This window comes from Hippopotamus amphibius, chromosome 2 (assembly GCF_030028045.1).
Source record: "Hippopotamus amphibius kiboko isolate mHipAmp2 chromosome 2, mHipAmp2.hap2, whole genome shotgun sequence".
NCBI classification, from domain to species: Eukaryota; Metazoa; Chordata; class Mammalia; order Artiodactyla; family Hippopotamidae; genus Hippopotamus; species Hippopotamus amphibius.
The window spans coordinates 118,056,038-118,071,714 of record NC_080187.1 but is presented as its reverse complement, the minus strand read 5'-3'; the positions used below and the strand labels follow the sequence as shown (position 1 = coordinate 118,071,714).

Here is a 15,677-nt window from a genome sequence, read left to right as displayed (position 1 = left end):
ATTGTTTGCAGATGATATGACACTATACATAGAAAATCCTAAAGATGCCACCAGAAAACTACTAGAGCTCATCAATGAATTTGGAAAAGTTGATGGATACAAAATTAATGCATGGAAATCTCTTGCATTCCTATATGCTAACAATGAAAGATCAGAAAGAGAAATTAAGGAAACAATCCCATTTACCACTGCAACAAAAAGAATAAAATGCCTAGGCATAAACCTACCTAAGGATACAAAAAAACTTGTATTCAGAAAACTATAAAACAGTGATGAAAGAAATCAAAGATGCCATGAAAAGATGGAGGAATATACCAGGTTCTTGGACCAGAAGAATCAATATTGTGAAAATGACTATACTACCCAAGGTAATTTACAGATTCAATGCAATTCCTATCAGATAATCAATGGCATTCTTCACAGAATTAGAATAAAAAAAATTTACAATCTGTATGGAAACACAAAAGACCCAGAATAGCCAAAGCAATCTTGAGAAAGAAAAACAGAGCCAGAGGAATCAGGCTTCCTGATTTCAGACTATACTACAAGGCTACAGTAATCGAGACAGTAAGGGACTGACACAAAAACAGAAATATAGATCACTGGTACAGGACAGAAAGTCCAGAGATAAACCACACACATATGGTCACCTAATTTATGACAAAGGAGGCAAGAATATACAATGGAGAAAAGACAGCTCTTCAATAAGTGGTGTAAAAGAATGAAATTAGAACAGTCCCTACTACCATACACAAAAATAAACTCAAAATGGATTAAAGAGCTAAATGTAAAAGCAGACACTATAAAACTCTTAGAGGAAAACATAAGCAGAACACTCTATGACATAAACCATAGCAAGATCCTTTTTGATCCACCTCCCAGAATGATAGAAAGAAAAACAAAATTAAACAAGTGGGACTCAATGACACTTCAAAGCTTTTGCACAGCAAAGGAAACCATAAACAAGACAAAAAGACAATCCTCAGAATGGGAGAAAATATTTGTAAATGAAGCACCTGACAAAGGATTAATCTCCAAAATACACAAGCAGCTCATGCAGCTCAATATCAAAAAAAAAAAAACCACCCAATCCAAAAATGGGCACAAGACCTAAACAGACATTTCTCCAAGGATTACATACAGACTGCCAACAAACACATGAAAAGATGTTCAACATCACTAATCATTAGAAAAATGCAAATCAAAACCACAATGAAGTATCACCTCACACCAGTCAGAATGGCCATCATCAAAAAATCTAGAAACAATAAATGCTGGAGAGGGTATGTAGAAAAGGGAACCTTCCTGCATTGTTGGTGGAAATGTAAATTGGCGCAGCCACTATGGAGAAGGCTATGGAGGTTCCTTAAAAAACTAAAAATAGAGCTACCATATGACCCAGTAATCCCACTCCTGGGCATATAGCCTGAGAAAATCATGTTCCAAAAATACACATGTACCACAATGTTCATTGCAGCATTATTTACAATAGCCAGGACATGGAAGCAACCTACATGTCCGTGGACAGATGAATGGATACAGAAGATGTGGCACATATATACAATGGAATATTACTCAGCCATAAAAAGGAATGAAATTGAGCTATTTGTAGTGAGGTGGCTTGGACCTAGAGTCTGTCATACAGAGTGAAGTAAAGCAGAAAGAAAAAATCAAATACCGTGTGCTAACACATACATATGGAATCTAGAAAAACAGTACTGATGAACCTAGTGGCAGGGCAGGAACAGAGATGCAGACATAGAGAACGGGCTTGAGGACACTGGGGGAAGGCGGGAGGGGAAGCTGGGACATAGTGAGAGAGTAGCATTGATATATGCTCACTGCGGGGTATGAAGTGGATGGCTGGTGGGAAGCTGCTGCAGGGCGTGGGGAGATCAGCTTGATGCTTCCTGAGGACCTGGAAGGGTGGGATGGGGCGGTTGGGAGTGGGGCTTGGGAGGGAGGAAATACAGGGATATGTGTGTACATATGGCTGCTTCACTTTGTTGTATAGCAGAAACTAGCACAGCACTGTGAAGCAATTATACTCCAATAAAGCTTAAAAAAAAGGGGGGGTAAATATGAAAAATATAAAACCTCTACATAGGTCCACACAAAAACTTGTGTGAGTCTTTAAAGACAGCCCCAAACCAGAAACAATCCCAATGTCCATCAGCTGTGAACAGAGAGACAGAAATGTGGTGCCTCCACACACTGTAACACCACTCAGGAACAAAAAGGAACAAACTGCTGATACACGCTACAACATGGATGAACTTCAAAAACATTAAGCTCAGTGAAAGAAGGCAAACGCATAAAACCACATATTATTTTATCCCACTGATATGAAATCCAGAAAAGGTCAACCTATAGTATAGGAACAGAAAGTAGATGACTGGTTACCTAGGGCTGCGGGGGACGGGGAGTGACTGTTAATTGGCACCAGGATCTTTCTGGGATGATGGAAATGTTCTAAAATTGGATTCTGGTGATGACTGTACAACTTGGCAAATTTACTAAAAACCAGAGAATCCTTAAAAAAAAAATTTACTAGTGAAACTATGACGCTGTTCATTAGCTCTTCCCTCATTTTCCAGTGACCTGAACCAGATGACGGTTTCCAATGGGAAGCGCTTCCCTCCAGCGCCTGCTCTCCTCAGAAGGCGCAGACCAGAGGCGCCTGTGTAACCTCACACACACCGTCCACCCCCCACTGCAGGCCCCGCCGTCCCCGCACCGGCCACGCAGCCTGCTCCCCAGCGGAGCCAACACTCCTGGTGTAAACCCCTCGGGGTCTCGGGCTCTATGGGGGTGTGAATCCCCAACGCGGGGAGTCTCCCTGCAAGGACAAGGGCACACATGACCCACAGGGTGAACAGCAGCGCGGAGCAGTCACACCTAGGGGTGAAGACTCCCAGTATCCCTTACCTCAGGGTTCATATTACTGAGGCTATAGGCCGCCATCAGAGGCCCCGCCCCCAGCCAGGAAGGCCGTTGCGGCCCGCCCCTAGCACTCGCGCGCTTGCGCCCCTGTCTTCCCCAGCAGCGTGCTCCACAGACGCCCGTTGGAGGTTGGCTGTCCGCATGCCCAAGAGCCCCGCCCCCAGTGGGCATGCGCATGCGTGCAGGCGCGGGGCCACAAGGTCCCTGCAGGAGAGGAGGGAAAGGGAGGGTTGGGGGGCATCAGCGACCCTTTCTGGTGGTGTCTCCTCACCGGCAACCTTCGTGGCGGTCTCTTCTCAAAACCAGCTCTTGTGAGATGAGCACTCGTGATTTTTAAATTGCACACGTGAAATCCACACACTTACATACACAGAGTTTCAAGAGCTCAAGCACAATATCCTCAAATTGGGGCAAGTGCTTTCTAGCCCTGTGGACTGCAGTTCCCTGGTTCTTGTCTGTACCTTTCAAAACAGTAGGTCCTTTTCCCCAGCAAGCCTGCAGTTTCCCTTAAAGAACAACCTAGCAAAGAATTTCAGACCTGGGAAACACTCCGAGATACTGTCTCCTGACTCCATTCCAAGAGGTTTTCCAAACGCATTTACTCTACAAGAATATTTATTCTTAGTGTATTCAATACATGGAGGTTTTTCAATAAATGTTGATTCACAGGTGTTTCCTTGGTCAAGTTTTTGTTACAGCTTTGAGCGAGCTGTGACAATGAGTCAATATCAACACAGCAGGTAGTATGGGAAGAATTTTACTCTGCCTTTCTCCTTTTTGGTAATATATTGCAGAATTGCAGTTGGCAATAAAAATAATAAATAGTGGGATCAGCTTATTGACCTTTATAATGCTTCCCAAAGAAACTTCAATCACCAGATCCTCTTTCTGGTCAGTTGCAAGATTAGAGCATTTCTCACTCAACAGGATGTTTCTGAAGACCCCTCACATCTAACAGCACTAAGAGCCTCCAAGTGCACAGATTTGAAAACCCCACGAGACACGAACATGGTATCTCTTCGTTTCTCTATTGTTCCGTGATTGAGTGGAAGATGAACTGTCTTCTGAGGCTTGTGATCTGTGTCCAGAGATGTTTTTTTCTCAGTAGCCAATGCCTGCTCCCAACGTCTCTGCAGGAATGGTCAGAGATCATGATCCAAAGGACTTTTAGATGCTCCCTTCCGTGACAGGTCTTTCCAAATTCCATTCGGGCTAATTTGATTATCTGTCTCTGGGGTGTAGGATTTTGAAGCAGTACAAAAATGATCACAGTATTGGGACTGGATAATTTTTCCACAATGTAATTTTTGTATCAGTGGCCCTGAGAAGACTCATTCAGATACTGTGTCAGAGTTATGAGTGAGAATCTTGTAAATAACTGGTTGAAAAGACGGGGAAGCAACGAGGAAGCCTGGCTTTCTTGAGTGCCTGGGTACAATATTTTGCCTCACCATCCCTCTAGAATGAAGTTATTGGTTGAAAATCATTTCAGTTTTCCTTCGTGATAAAAGCTCAAGTATTCAGCGATATTTCCAAGTTGTTTATTTTTTTTCAGTCCCCAAAAGGAGTTTCTTTATATAAAGTTCACCAAGATATTGTTTGAAATACTCTCACCTCATCTTCTCATCTTCTTTTGAGGCAACTTTTCCTGACAAGGGGCAAGGAATGTCTTAAGCACCAACAGGAGTCTTTTTCACAGTGTAGAAAAGTCCTTCTAAACCTCTCTTTCCTTCCCCAACACCCTACAATCAGTAAGAATTCTGCTGCTACAGCAGTGAGGGAATCTTGTCTCCCAAAAGATTGGGTTTCAATCTTCTGAGGTTTTCACTCTTCATCTTCCTTGACAAGTTTCTTAACAATCCTCTCTTCTCACAACACAAGACATGAATACTCTTTCATATCATCTTGATAGTGATAAAGTGACATTGATTCTCAGTATGAAAATAAGAATCAAACATGTTTTTAAAAAAGCATTGCTACCATGATTCCCATGCATATGAGACCGTATGCACTGATGAGCCTAGATTCTAAAGAGTCAGGGTAAGTAATGGAGGCAGGAAATGCACAAGCTTATAAGCTGGGCTTGCAGGATAGGATTTAGATGGAAGTGGGTTTGTATGAATGGGGATTGAACATTGGTGGATAAAGTCTTGGCATTGTCTCAAGGTGCACATCCATTTCATGGGTAGTGGATTTTTAACACCTAGAAAAACCAGCGCTCTACGATGTTTAGTCCCTTAACATAAAGAGAAGAAGATTTTCTGCCTTCTTGTTCCTTACTTCTGTCCCTCCCCCTCCTAAGCCTAGACATTCAATGCTATATGATGGCTCTTCCAAATCCATTTCATTCAAAGAGCCTACAGATTTTGTGTGTATTTGCAACTGGGTTTCGTGATGAAGCCAAGATGCACACTTCAGTCTCTTTACTCCGAGTTCACTTTCTCACAAGGATGAGTAACTAATAATAGCTTAATATATGATACATTTTTGGTAGTGTTGCCAGATAAAATACAGCTTTCCAGTTAAATGCAAATTTCAGAAAAACAGGGAAAGAATTTGCAAGTAAAACTATGTCCAAAATATTGCATAAGACACACTTATATTAAAAACGAATTCATTGTTTTTGCGAAATACAAACATCAAATTCAGTTAGGCATTTGTTATTTTTATTTGCTAGATCTCGCCACCCTATTCTTTCAGGTACTTTGAAATTTAAGCGAGTGTAGAAATTTTTGTTCTAGGGATCTGGTGCAAAAATAGAAGAGCCATGATACCAACACAAAGACAATCATTGGAAATATCCTCAGATATGTTGGAACACATATGAATTTTCAACCAGAAAACAACTGCAGGCATTTTCAAAAATGAAAATAGATTGCATTCACTTTTAGTTGCACAATGTATCTCTGGAAAGATTTTAATGAAACATAATAATGGTTTCCTCTGGGAAAGAGGATTGGGTTGACAGGGGAAAGAGGTGGGAGGAGGAGGCGTGAGTGCAAATTCCATTCTGCACAATTTGAACTTGAACCATGCAAAGGTACTATTTGTTAAACTATTATATGAAAATTTTAAAAAGGTACAAAATATTTAACAACAATGTAATACTATGAGAAACACATTTAGTGAATTCTGCTCTTAGACATGTGGGCTGCATGATGATTTTTTGATGGAGGGGGGCTTTCCTGCACAAAGGAGCATTAGTAAGGCTGCTCTTGGTGGATGTTGGTTGGAGCACAAGGACCATTTCCTTGGGAATGATGTACATACAGCAATCAACCATGCTGCATCTGTTGAGACAATCCTAATTTCAAACACTTGGTTCCACGTGGCCGTAAATACCCAAGTGTTTATCAGACTAAAAGTTCTGAATTTTGTTCCGAAAGTCTAGTCTCTGTTGAAGTAAGTCAACAGCCAGGTAGGAAGCGGAGTGGGTTGAGGGACACAAAAGTAGGTTGATGGAGAAAGAAGCGAAATAAAGAGAACATCAAATCCAACCTTACTGCTATGACTCTAAAAAGCAATTTATAAATCGCCCACAGAGGCACATACAAATTGCACTGCCACCGTGTAATGTGGAAGGAACTTCAGTTCTTGTCTACCTGCCAGAGCCCTCATGGAATGTCTCCCCATCCCACCCAGGCCCACCTGCCCTCTGCCCCTCCCCCGCTGCAGAATGTTTCCGTCCCACATTCTATAGTTTAGATTCAAACTTCTCCCTCCTTTACTTGGATGTTGAGCATCTGCTGGAGCAGGTCACTCTCTGGATCCTGGTTTTGACTTTTCTCATCGCGGCTGAGGCAGCGATCATCCGTGCCCAAGCCTGCGGGATGGTTTTAGAAGGAGGTAAGCCTGTAGGCTGGGGGTGTGTTCTCAGAGACCCTGCCATCCATCAAACCCTTGGGGTTCACAGGTGACAGTTGACATGTGGGCACATAGCTGGACTGGAGTAGAGGAAGGAGAGAGCTCTGGGCCCTCTCTCCTGGGGAGACTGGGGAGCCTGAAGCACTCTGAGACTGTACGGGGCAGGAGGAGGTCATTGGAGGTGGCTGAAGGGGAACTGGCCTGAGTATGGAGAAAGGATGGCAGTAGGGAGGTTGATTCTTTCTAGAAGGGAGACAAACCTCTTTGAAACGTGTGTGTAGGGATGTGGGTGATGTCCTGGTCATGACACAGGGAGGGTCACGAGGAAAGCCTAGCCCTGTGTTGGGTTCCTCAGGCAGCTGAAGCTTGCCCCACCATATCTTTCTAAGGGATGTGAACTGGAGCTAATGTGTCTAATGGGGCCAGGGGGACAGATGGTCTTAGTCAGAAAACTATTCAGTGGGGCTGTGTGTGGCCACACCTGCAGTGAAGTGTCCTCTCCCAGAGCTAGGCAGGAAGTTCCTCTAACTGCCGCAGCCCAGACCTCCTCCACTCCTTCCAGCCCAGAGCTCACTTCTCCGTTCAGCTAACTGTTGCCTTGGATCCAACAGGGGATGGGCAACCATGTAGCTTCAGCCAAGAGAGTGCTGGGGGTCCCAGGTTGTTGGGAATGACTCTTCCTTTTGTGGAAATGCAGTTCTTCAGACCTATGTCATCTTGTCCAGTATCTCATGGCGGACCCTCAGGCCTGTCTTGAGAGGAAGAGTTTGTTCATATTTGGTGTCACTCCTTCATGGACAGGGAACCGATGTGGAGTGCGGCTGGTTGGGGTGGAATGTGTGTGAAGGCTGATTCCCTTTACAAAGGGGGAAGGAGTGTCACCCAGAGGCAGGAAGACATCTTCTGTGTTATTAGACGTCCTATGACACCTGTTCCGATTAACCAGGTGCACCGTGCTGTGTACCTTGTTCTCCTGGACAGGTGCTTCAGACAACTTGATCACAATGGCACCTGGCTCATGCCCGCTTCTCAGTTCGTCTCACTTTCCGTTAGAGGGAGCTGGAAGGGGAAAGACCACAGGCAGTCTTACTCCCACAACCAATGTAACATGATAATTCCCTGGCCCCTGTTTGATCCTCTGCAACCATCACTGGCTGTGAAATGACAGAATCTAAGGGACACACACCTAATTCTCAGATCCCCCCTCCTCAGAACAGACCCCTGAGTGATGACAGTGACTCTGGGCACTGGGGAGGGGGTGGCAGGACCTGGCTCACGTTAAGGGTCTGCTGTGGGTGGTTCTGAGATGCAGCTGCATGCTGGGCCGGGGTGTAATAGGTTTGTATCAGGATTCCACTGGAGAGAGATTTTTCCAGCATCTTTGTTTTGTTTTGTGAGGCTAGGAAAGAAACAGAAGATTTATACTGAGCATCAGGAAATGGAAGACTGAGGAGGAGGTGGGGCCCTAAGATTTTAAATAGTGCCTGTCCGCAAAGGGCATCTGGGTGCCGAGAACTTACCTTGGAGAAGCTCCCAAACTGCTGGTGCACCTGCTGAGGGGCCTTTCTCACAGAGCAGATGTCCACCCAGTTCCAGGTCTTGGGAGACAGCCTGTGAGGCTTAGGTGCCAGGGGCGCCTTAGGGAGGCTCTCCGAGTCAGTGCTTGCTGAGACTGTTTATTCTTGGCAGACAAGGGTCAGGGAACCAGGTGGATAGAGCGAGGTCACCAGTGGAATACTTCTCAACTGGAGGTCAGAGCAGGAAAATCCCTCCAGGACATTTGCACACTGCACAGTCTCCCCTGTCCAAAGGCCCCTCCCCTGTGGAGATTTACACACTGGTTCCCCAGAGAGCCTCAGTCCCCGGTGCCCATTCTCCTCCGGCACTCACCCCTTTCCTTTGCCTCAACAGCATCTGCAGTGCTGGGAACGGATGTGACCATGAACCCTGGTGCCTCCTTGTCTCCTTTCACGGCAGTGCCCTTTGCTCCACCTGTTCCTGGCCCCCAACACTGGCCACCCCGGGAGCAGCACCCGCCGCCCCCCATGACCCCATCTTTCCCTCCTGGCAGCACCCTGCTGCTGCCAGCTTTCCCCACAACACCTTTGCTGGCTCATGGTGGCCATGGCCCCAGTGCCCCTGGGGCTTGCAACGTCATTTTCCAAGTCAGCTCAGAAGGGAGGCCAGTAGAGCCCCCCCAGACTCAGACCTTTGTCCTTACTCAGGCCCCCTTCAACTGGCGCATCCCAGGGGCCCTCAGTGGGAGTGCTGTTTGTCCTGCATCCATATTCCTAGCAAGTCCTGCGATGGAGACCATTGTGACTGCTCCAGATGTTGGAGTGACTCAGGCTGGCATGGGAGGCTGGACCCCCAGCTTTCTTCCTCGAGCGCCACCACCAGCTGCCCAGCTGGTGCCCATCATCCCCCCAGCGAACTCTGGGCCACGGCCACAAGGCACTTCCAGGGAGGGCAACTTGGCCACCAACCAGTCCAAGGCCGCGCAGGATGACTCCTGTAACCCCAAGAGCGTGTGCGAGAACTTCCGACGTTGGCAGCGCTTCAAGCCCCTGGCCCGGAGGCACCTTCCGCAGAGTCCTGATGCAGAAGCTCTTTCCTGCTTTCTCATGTGAGTGAACTCGCAGGGGGTCATGAGCTTATCGGAGATTTTAGATAAAGAGGAACTGTGGGTGGACTCACAGGTTAGGATTCTAGGGATATGGCAGGAAGGTCTGAGGGCGATGTCCATGCTCTGAGAAGGCACACAGTCAGTCATACACGTCACTCTGCCCGTTCATGACATCCCTTCAGGGCCTTATGTCAACTGACCCCACCACCTTGTGAACCCCACCAACTCGATGTCTTAGGATTCTCACGGTCATATTGACTGGAGACGTGCAGTCAGAGGGCTGTGGTGTAAGGTGAGGAGCCACGGGGTGGATGCCGCGCTCTCCTGTGGTGCTGTCTCCCCTCATTCAGGACTGGAGTGTGCATGGCCAGGGCTGTGACTTCAGAGGAGGGTAGGGGTGCGGGGCCCAGGAGAGAGCTTCATGCACACCTGGCTCTCATTGTTCGGGAGAATCCCAATAGGAACAGGGCCGTGGTAGAGCTCTCCTAAGGGCGAGGGCGCTCTCCTATGAGAGCTGTGAGCCTGGCAGGCTTTTCCATCCTAAACCGCAGGTCCCTCGTGAAAAGGGGACAGTTACACGTACCTCAGAGGAGTGTGCAGGAGACTCCTTGGGCTAATCTATGATGTGTTAGCAGATTGCCTGGCACCTGCCATGCCTCATTACTGAGAGTGATTTTGATTATGAAAAGGCAATCTTGAGGAGGAAGAGCGCTCCCCAAGCACAAGGTCCCAGCTCTAGCCTGGGAGTGGGTGGTCATCCTCCAGGGAGTGTGAGGCGGGGACAGTGGTAGCCGGGCAGCCTTGTCTTGCTCTCCCAGACACCTGCCTCTCCCCGTCCTTACGTTCGTTGAGTGACATGTGGTCTGCATGGCTGGGTGGGGTCGGGCAGGTGGGGGCTGGGCTGGTCACGGAGACGGACCCCGACGGCTTACAGCCCAGTGCTGCGATCCCTGGCCCACCTGAAGCCCACCATGGCACTGGAGGAGAGAGAGCAGCTGGCCGTGCAGGAGTGGCAGCGCACCAGCAACTTTGACCGCATGATCTACTACGAGATGGCGGAAAAGTGAGTCAGCGTCCTGGGCTCAAGGGCTGCAGGGTGGGTGAGAGCGGTGGCTGAGGGCCAGACCCAGGGCAGGGTCTGGCTGTAGGGGTGCCCACCAGAGAGGACAAAGGAGGAGGACTGTCACCCAGCACAGGGTCCCTGCATCCCAGGGGCCCTTTTGCCCTCCAGGAGCCCCTCCTTCACCTGCAGAGCCTGAGTCTTCTGTCCTTCCTCCACCGGGGCTCTGCCCTCCCCTGATGCTCACCCACCCTTGTGTTGACATGGAGGTCTCAGGATGGGGTGGGGTAAAGCTGTGAGTCTGGTAGGGGTCCAGCTCCAGCCATAGGGCCCTGCAGGGGAATGCGCTCCACCCACCAGCCTGCTGCCTCCGTAGTGATGGGTGGCTGGCGGCCACTGACATAGAATTTGGGACCCCCGCTCCTCATGAAGAGTGGCCTGCCTGGGTATCCTGGCATCCCTGAAGAGGCCGGGGAAGACAGCCTGTTGTCAGCCCTTCCAGGGTTTTCTCCATGGCAATCCCCTTGGTTCAAAAAACAAAATCAAACAAGCGCCTCTCAGAGGAAAGGAAAGCTCCCCTCTATGCTCAGCGTCCACGTCCTCCAGCCTCTCCTGAGCCCTGTCTGCAGGTTTATGTCCCAGGACTCTCAGTCCCAGCCCAGGATCCTGGATTCGGGCAAGGACCCCTGTGGGGAACACATGTCTGATCCAGCCTCTGGCTGTTCGTGTGGTTCTAGATAAGGACGGGGGCATGAGGAGGGTGTCCCGTGGGTCTGCTGTGGGTCCCGTTGACCTGGCCCAGTTCAGTGATGTGGGTCTATGCTGTTCAATGCCCTCCAGTGCTGGTGAGGCAGGAAGTGTCCCAGATCTTGGATTGGTTCCACAGCTCTCTGCTGTGGACAGCATCTCAGGGCCTTGACAGCCCCAAGGCACATCCTCTCCCGATCCCTCGTTCTCTGCCACCTTTGTTGGGCTCCAGAGCCCAGGCCTTTAGCTCAGGGTGGCCTATGCCTCTGTCACCCCCTAGGTTCATGGAATTTGAGGCAGAGGAGGAGATGCAGATTCAGACGTTGCAATGGCTACAGGGGGTACAGGGCCTGCCTCCCCCAGCCCCACTGAAGCTGGATCCTCGGGGGCCCCCAGTCCCGAACGTGGGCCTTCAGCCAGGCACCCACATTCCCACTGGTGTTGACGGCAAAGGTAACAAGGGCCTCGGGATGGCCACTGTCCCCACATGGGTCCTTTTCCTTCAAGAGGGCATTGGTCTTTCAACCAGAACAGCTACCAAAGGCGGGGCGGGGGGGGAGGGGCGGGTCTCAGCAGCCCTTGGTCACAATGGGGTTCTGACTCGGTCCGTTTTGAAACTCCTCTCCCAGCTCCCTATCAAAGGACCCCACACAAAGTCTGCCTAAAGTGTGGGCTTGATGGGGAGACCCCAGGAAAATCAGAGGTCCCACATTCCTTCACATGGGACTCTCTTAGATGCCCCCCTTACCTGCCCCTCCCACTGTGCATACGGCTTCAGGTGGTCCTGACCCCGCCCCCACTCACGTCAATGTCACCCCAACACTGCAGTCACCACCGTGTGCTCGGTGGTCAGGAGGTGCACTGGGAGCCCCTCACCTTATTTCCCTCCTTCCTGCTCTGCCTCAGCCTGCGCTCCCAGGAAGGCCAGCCGCAGGGCCCAGCCTACCCGCCCGAAGCCACACAGATCCCAGCGGCCCCTGGGGCCCAAGGCACCCGAGGAGATTCCCCCTGGGGCTGTGAGAGAGTATGTGGACATCATGGAGGTACTGGTGGGGCCTGTCCACTCAGCCACGGGCGAGTCAGATGCAGAATGTGGAGAGGACGGAAGTGAGCTGAAGCAGGAGGAGGACGGGACCTACCCGGACCCAGATCTCCTGAGCTACATTGACCAGCTGTGTTCCCAGGAAGACTTCATCACCAAGGTGGGCTGGCCTGGAGCCTGGGGTCTGCTAGATTCCAGGGCGTGGAACTCTCAGCACCCAAGATCTGGGTTCCTCCCAGGCCAATGGGACTTAAGCTCAGCTCCTTGTTCTTGAGCTGTAGTGGGGGGGGGGGCTTTGTGTGTAGGGAGGGGTGTGTGTGTGTGTGTGTGTGTGTGTGTGTGTGTGTGTGTGTGTGTCAGATAACCATCCCCGCCTTGTGGAGGGGAGGAGGTGCGGGTCTCGGCTTTTCACTTTCCCTCCAGGCCTTGGCTCACAGGCCACTCCTGGCCAAGGATGCTCACAGCCTCTTCCTTCTGTCCCAGGTGGAGGTGGTCATTCACCCTCGATTCCTGGAGGAATTGCTTTCTCCAGAAGCACAGCTGGATCTCTTGGCCCTAGCTGAGGAGCTGGAGCAGGAGGAAGGACTCACCCTTGAAGAGGTGAGCCAGGGGAGGGAGAGGGACACTCAGGGACCCCAGGGAGCCAGGGGAGCCAGGGACCCCAGGTAGAAAAGGGGTGACGAGGGACACCCAGGTAAGACAGGGGAGGGAGGGACTCTGGTGAGCAGGGGAGAGATAGGACCCCAGGACAGGAGGCCCACGTGGCTGTGTCCATCCCTCCCTTGCCTGGGAGGCCTGGGGTGGGTGCAGTGCAGGGCAACAGGAAGGAGGGATGGGGAGCCGCGAGGGGACGTAGGACACACAGCTGGGAATCAGGTGCAGGAGGACGGCAGGAACACACAGTGTCTGCGTGTGGACTCAAGTCCCGGGGTCACCCATCTCCTCCTACCCCTGAGGGCCATTGTCCCACTGCCCAGTGCTTCTCCTCTCACACGTGTGTGTGGAGCAGTCACTGTCCTCCTCCCTCCTACCAGCTGGTGCAGAAACGACTCCTGGCCTTGAAGGAGGACAAGGGTGCGCGAGCACCCCCCAGTCACAGCGCACCCCGAATGGACTCAAGTCATTCTGAGTCCAGCGCCGGGCAAGGTTCCCAGAGGCACGACCGAGGCCCCCAGCTCGGGGTCTGCGATGATGCCTGCCCACCAGAGATGGATTTCAAGGCCCTTCATAGGCTCAGCCAGACAGACACTGGCCTGTCCAGGCCCAAAGGCTTTGTTCCCTCTCCCAGACATCAGGAGTTGCCTCCATTCCGGGCTGCATGGCCGTCCCCTCCCCAGGGTCAAAGGCGCCCTGGCCCTCGACTGGGCCCCAGGGATACCTCCGTTCTCAGAGGAGCCTCTCCTGTTGAGGAGGCCCGAGGGCCCAGGGACAGGTCCAGTGAGGACGAGGGGGACCTCCCCAGCCTGGCCTTCCTCTTGGCCTCTGAGCACAACCTCCTGCCCCGGGGCCTGTGCCTGAGTCCTGCCCCTGCCTCGGGGCTGGTCGGCCCTGGAGGTTGGGGGACCCAGAGAGCTCCCCAGGGCCCCTCCCCTCAGGGAACAGGCCTCAGCCCAGCTCCGCCAGCCGCCGCCAAGTCTAGGAAGCGGGCTCCGTGTGGAGGCCCAGCTGCTGGTGAGAAGCTGCCTGTCCCCGGGGCTGACCTAGGGGTCTCTGGGAGGCCAGACTTGGCTCTGGGGCTGGATCGCCCCACACAGCCGAGAAAGAGAAGGTGTGACCCCTTTGCCTCAGGGGGCAGGAGGAAGCGGCACTGCAGCCAGTAGGGAACCGTGGGCCAGCTCTCCAGTGCCAGCCCCTTGGGGCGGCCTGCAGGGGACCCTAGGGGCTCCCTGTGGTCTCATCCCAGTGCTGATCCTGGCTGATGTGGGGAAAGGGAGGGAGGGCAGGACCACCAGGGTGGGGAGAGGGGGAAGTGGGGTTATGGAGGGTGAGGAAGGTGGGGGGGGGTGCGGTCTGGGTGGGTGTGGGTGGGAGCAGGACCTTTGCAGTGAGGTATGTAATTTGTGAATAAAGATAGTTTTGTTGGGAGATGCTCTCAGGCCACCGTCATCTTGTTTGTGTTTGAGCTGGTCCACAGAGAGGGATCCTGGGAGGAAGGAAGGATGAGGGAGGTCACAGGAGCTGTGGATCTACAGGGGGCCAAGTCTTCCTTCCACATAGACCAGGACCCCTCAGGCTGCTCCTGGGAGCACCCAGCTCTCACTCTCCCCAAAGACCCCTTGTCATCCCCCTCGCTCAAGTCTGCCTGGCTAGGTGCCTTCTGGGGCAACTGTACCACCTTCTGCATCCCTGAACCATCTAGGGAAGGGGAGCTGCTTTTGTGCGTCTCAGTCCTCTGGACACTAACCCATTTCTGGGATGGAGCCCAGAGACAGCCCTTGTCTCTAGGGAGCTTCTCTCTGCTTCCCGGAAGCGGCCAGAGGACGCTGGGATGATCCTCTGCTCATCCAGGGTTTCCTGTGTGGGTGGTCTGACCAGAGAGGGAACGTCTCGGCCCCAGGGACAGGACCGTCTGCCTCTCTGCCTCCTTGTCGGGGGAGCATCCTCTCATCTCAGTGGGAGTATTCCCATGTGGAGAGTGGTGGTGGCAGCTACCTCTTAATCCCAGTGAGAACGGAACAAGGGGAATGGTGAGAGGAAATTCCTGGGGCGCCCATTAAAGGTATGTATAAGGGAAAGGACAGGTGGGCCCTTTCGTGGAACGTGTGGGATTTCTGTGCAGGAGCATCTTGTTTAACTGAGGGAGGAGGACCCATCTTACTGTGGCTGTGGGGCCTGGCCCTAGAGACCTATGGGTCTGCAAAGACATCCCGCAACTACTGTCCCTTCCTTTGCCACCCATGGCTGGACATGTGTGTGTACTGGTGTCAACACTGATTTGTAGTCACATATAAAACACTTCCTCCTCACAAACTATGACCACGCGTCACAAGAACAGCTCACCCAGCAGGGCAGCAGGGTAGAGGTGTCTGTGGCCCAGATCTGGGTGGGAGCTGGGATCCGTGCTGAGGAGTGTGGAGACCTCCGTCACCCTCCTGTGGGTGCTGGCAGGGGACCTCACATCGTCAGAGCAGGGTAAAGGACCCGCTGAACAGGGAGCAGACCCTTGCTGTGTCCCAGAACTCCCCCGGCCCCTCCCAGTCTGCTTAGCCCCCATCATGCGCCGTGCTGGCCCGCCTCTGAAGCCCCTTCCTCCTAACCACTTAAACGTTCTGATCTTTTGTGGACCCACCCTGGGCCTCACCCCTCTTCCCTCCTGGCCAAAGCCTCTTCTCCAGGTTCTGAGTTCTGATTCCTTCCCCAGAACCCAGGCAGGGTTGGGACAGCAGAGACTCCTT

General features: G+C 51.7%; 1 protein-coding gene across 1 annotated transcript; it reads left to right on the top strand.

Moving 5' to 3' along the window:
- Positions 1–2,859: 2,859 nt before the first annotated feature.
- On the top strand, positions 2,860–14,102 carry LOC130844460 (NUT family member 2G-like). Its single transcript, XM_057720699.1, has 8 exons — positions 2,860–3,254; positions 6,644–6,789; positions 8,719–9,433; positions 10,368–10,496; positions 11,521–11,693; positions 12,147–12,442; positions 12,766–12,882; positions 13,317–14,102. Exons 1-8 carry the CDS (start codon positions 2,860–2,862, stop codon positions 14,100–14,102), a joined length of 2,757 nt encoding a protein of 918 aa, XP_057576682.1.
- The last annotated feature ends 1,575 nt before the right edge of the window (positions 14,103–15,677 follow it).

Coding starts and splice junctions, on each gene's coding strand:
- LOC130844460 (XM_057720699.1), top strand. CDS start 2,860: ATGACCCACAGGGTGAACAGCAGCGCGGAGCAGTCACACCTAGGGGTG. Junction 12,443..12,765: donor AGGAAGACTTCATCACCAAG/GTGGGCTGGCCT, acceptor CTTCTGTCCCAG/GTGGAGGTGGTCATTCACCC. Junction 12,883..13,316: donor AAGGACTCACCCTTGAAGAG/GTGAGCCAGGGG, acceptor CCCTCCTACCAG/CTGGTGCAGAAACGACTCCT.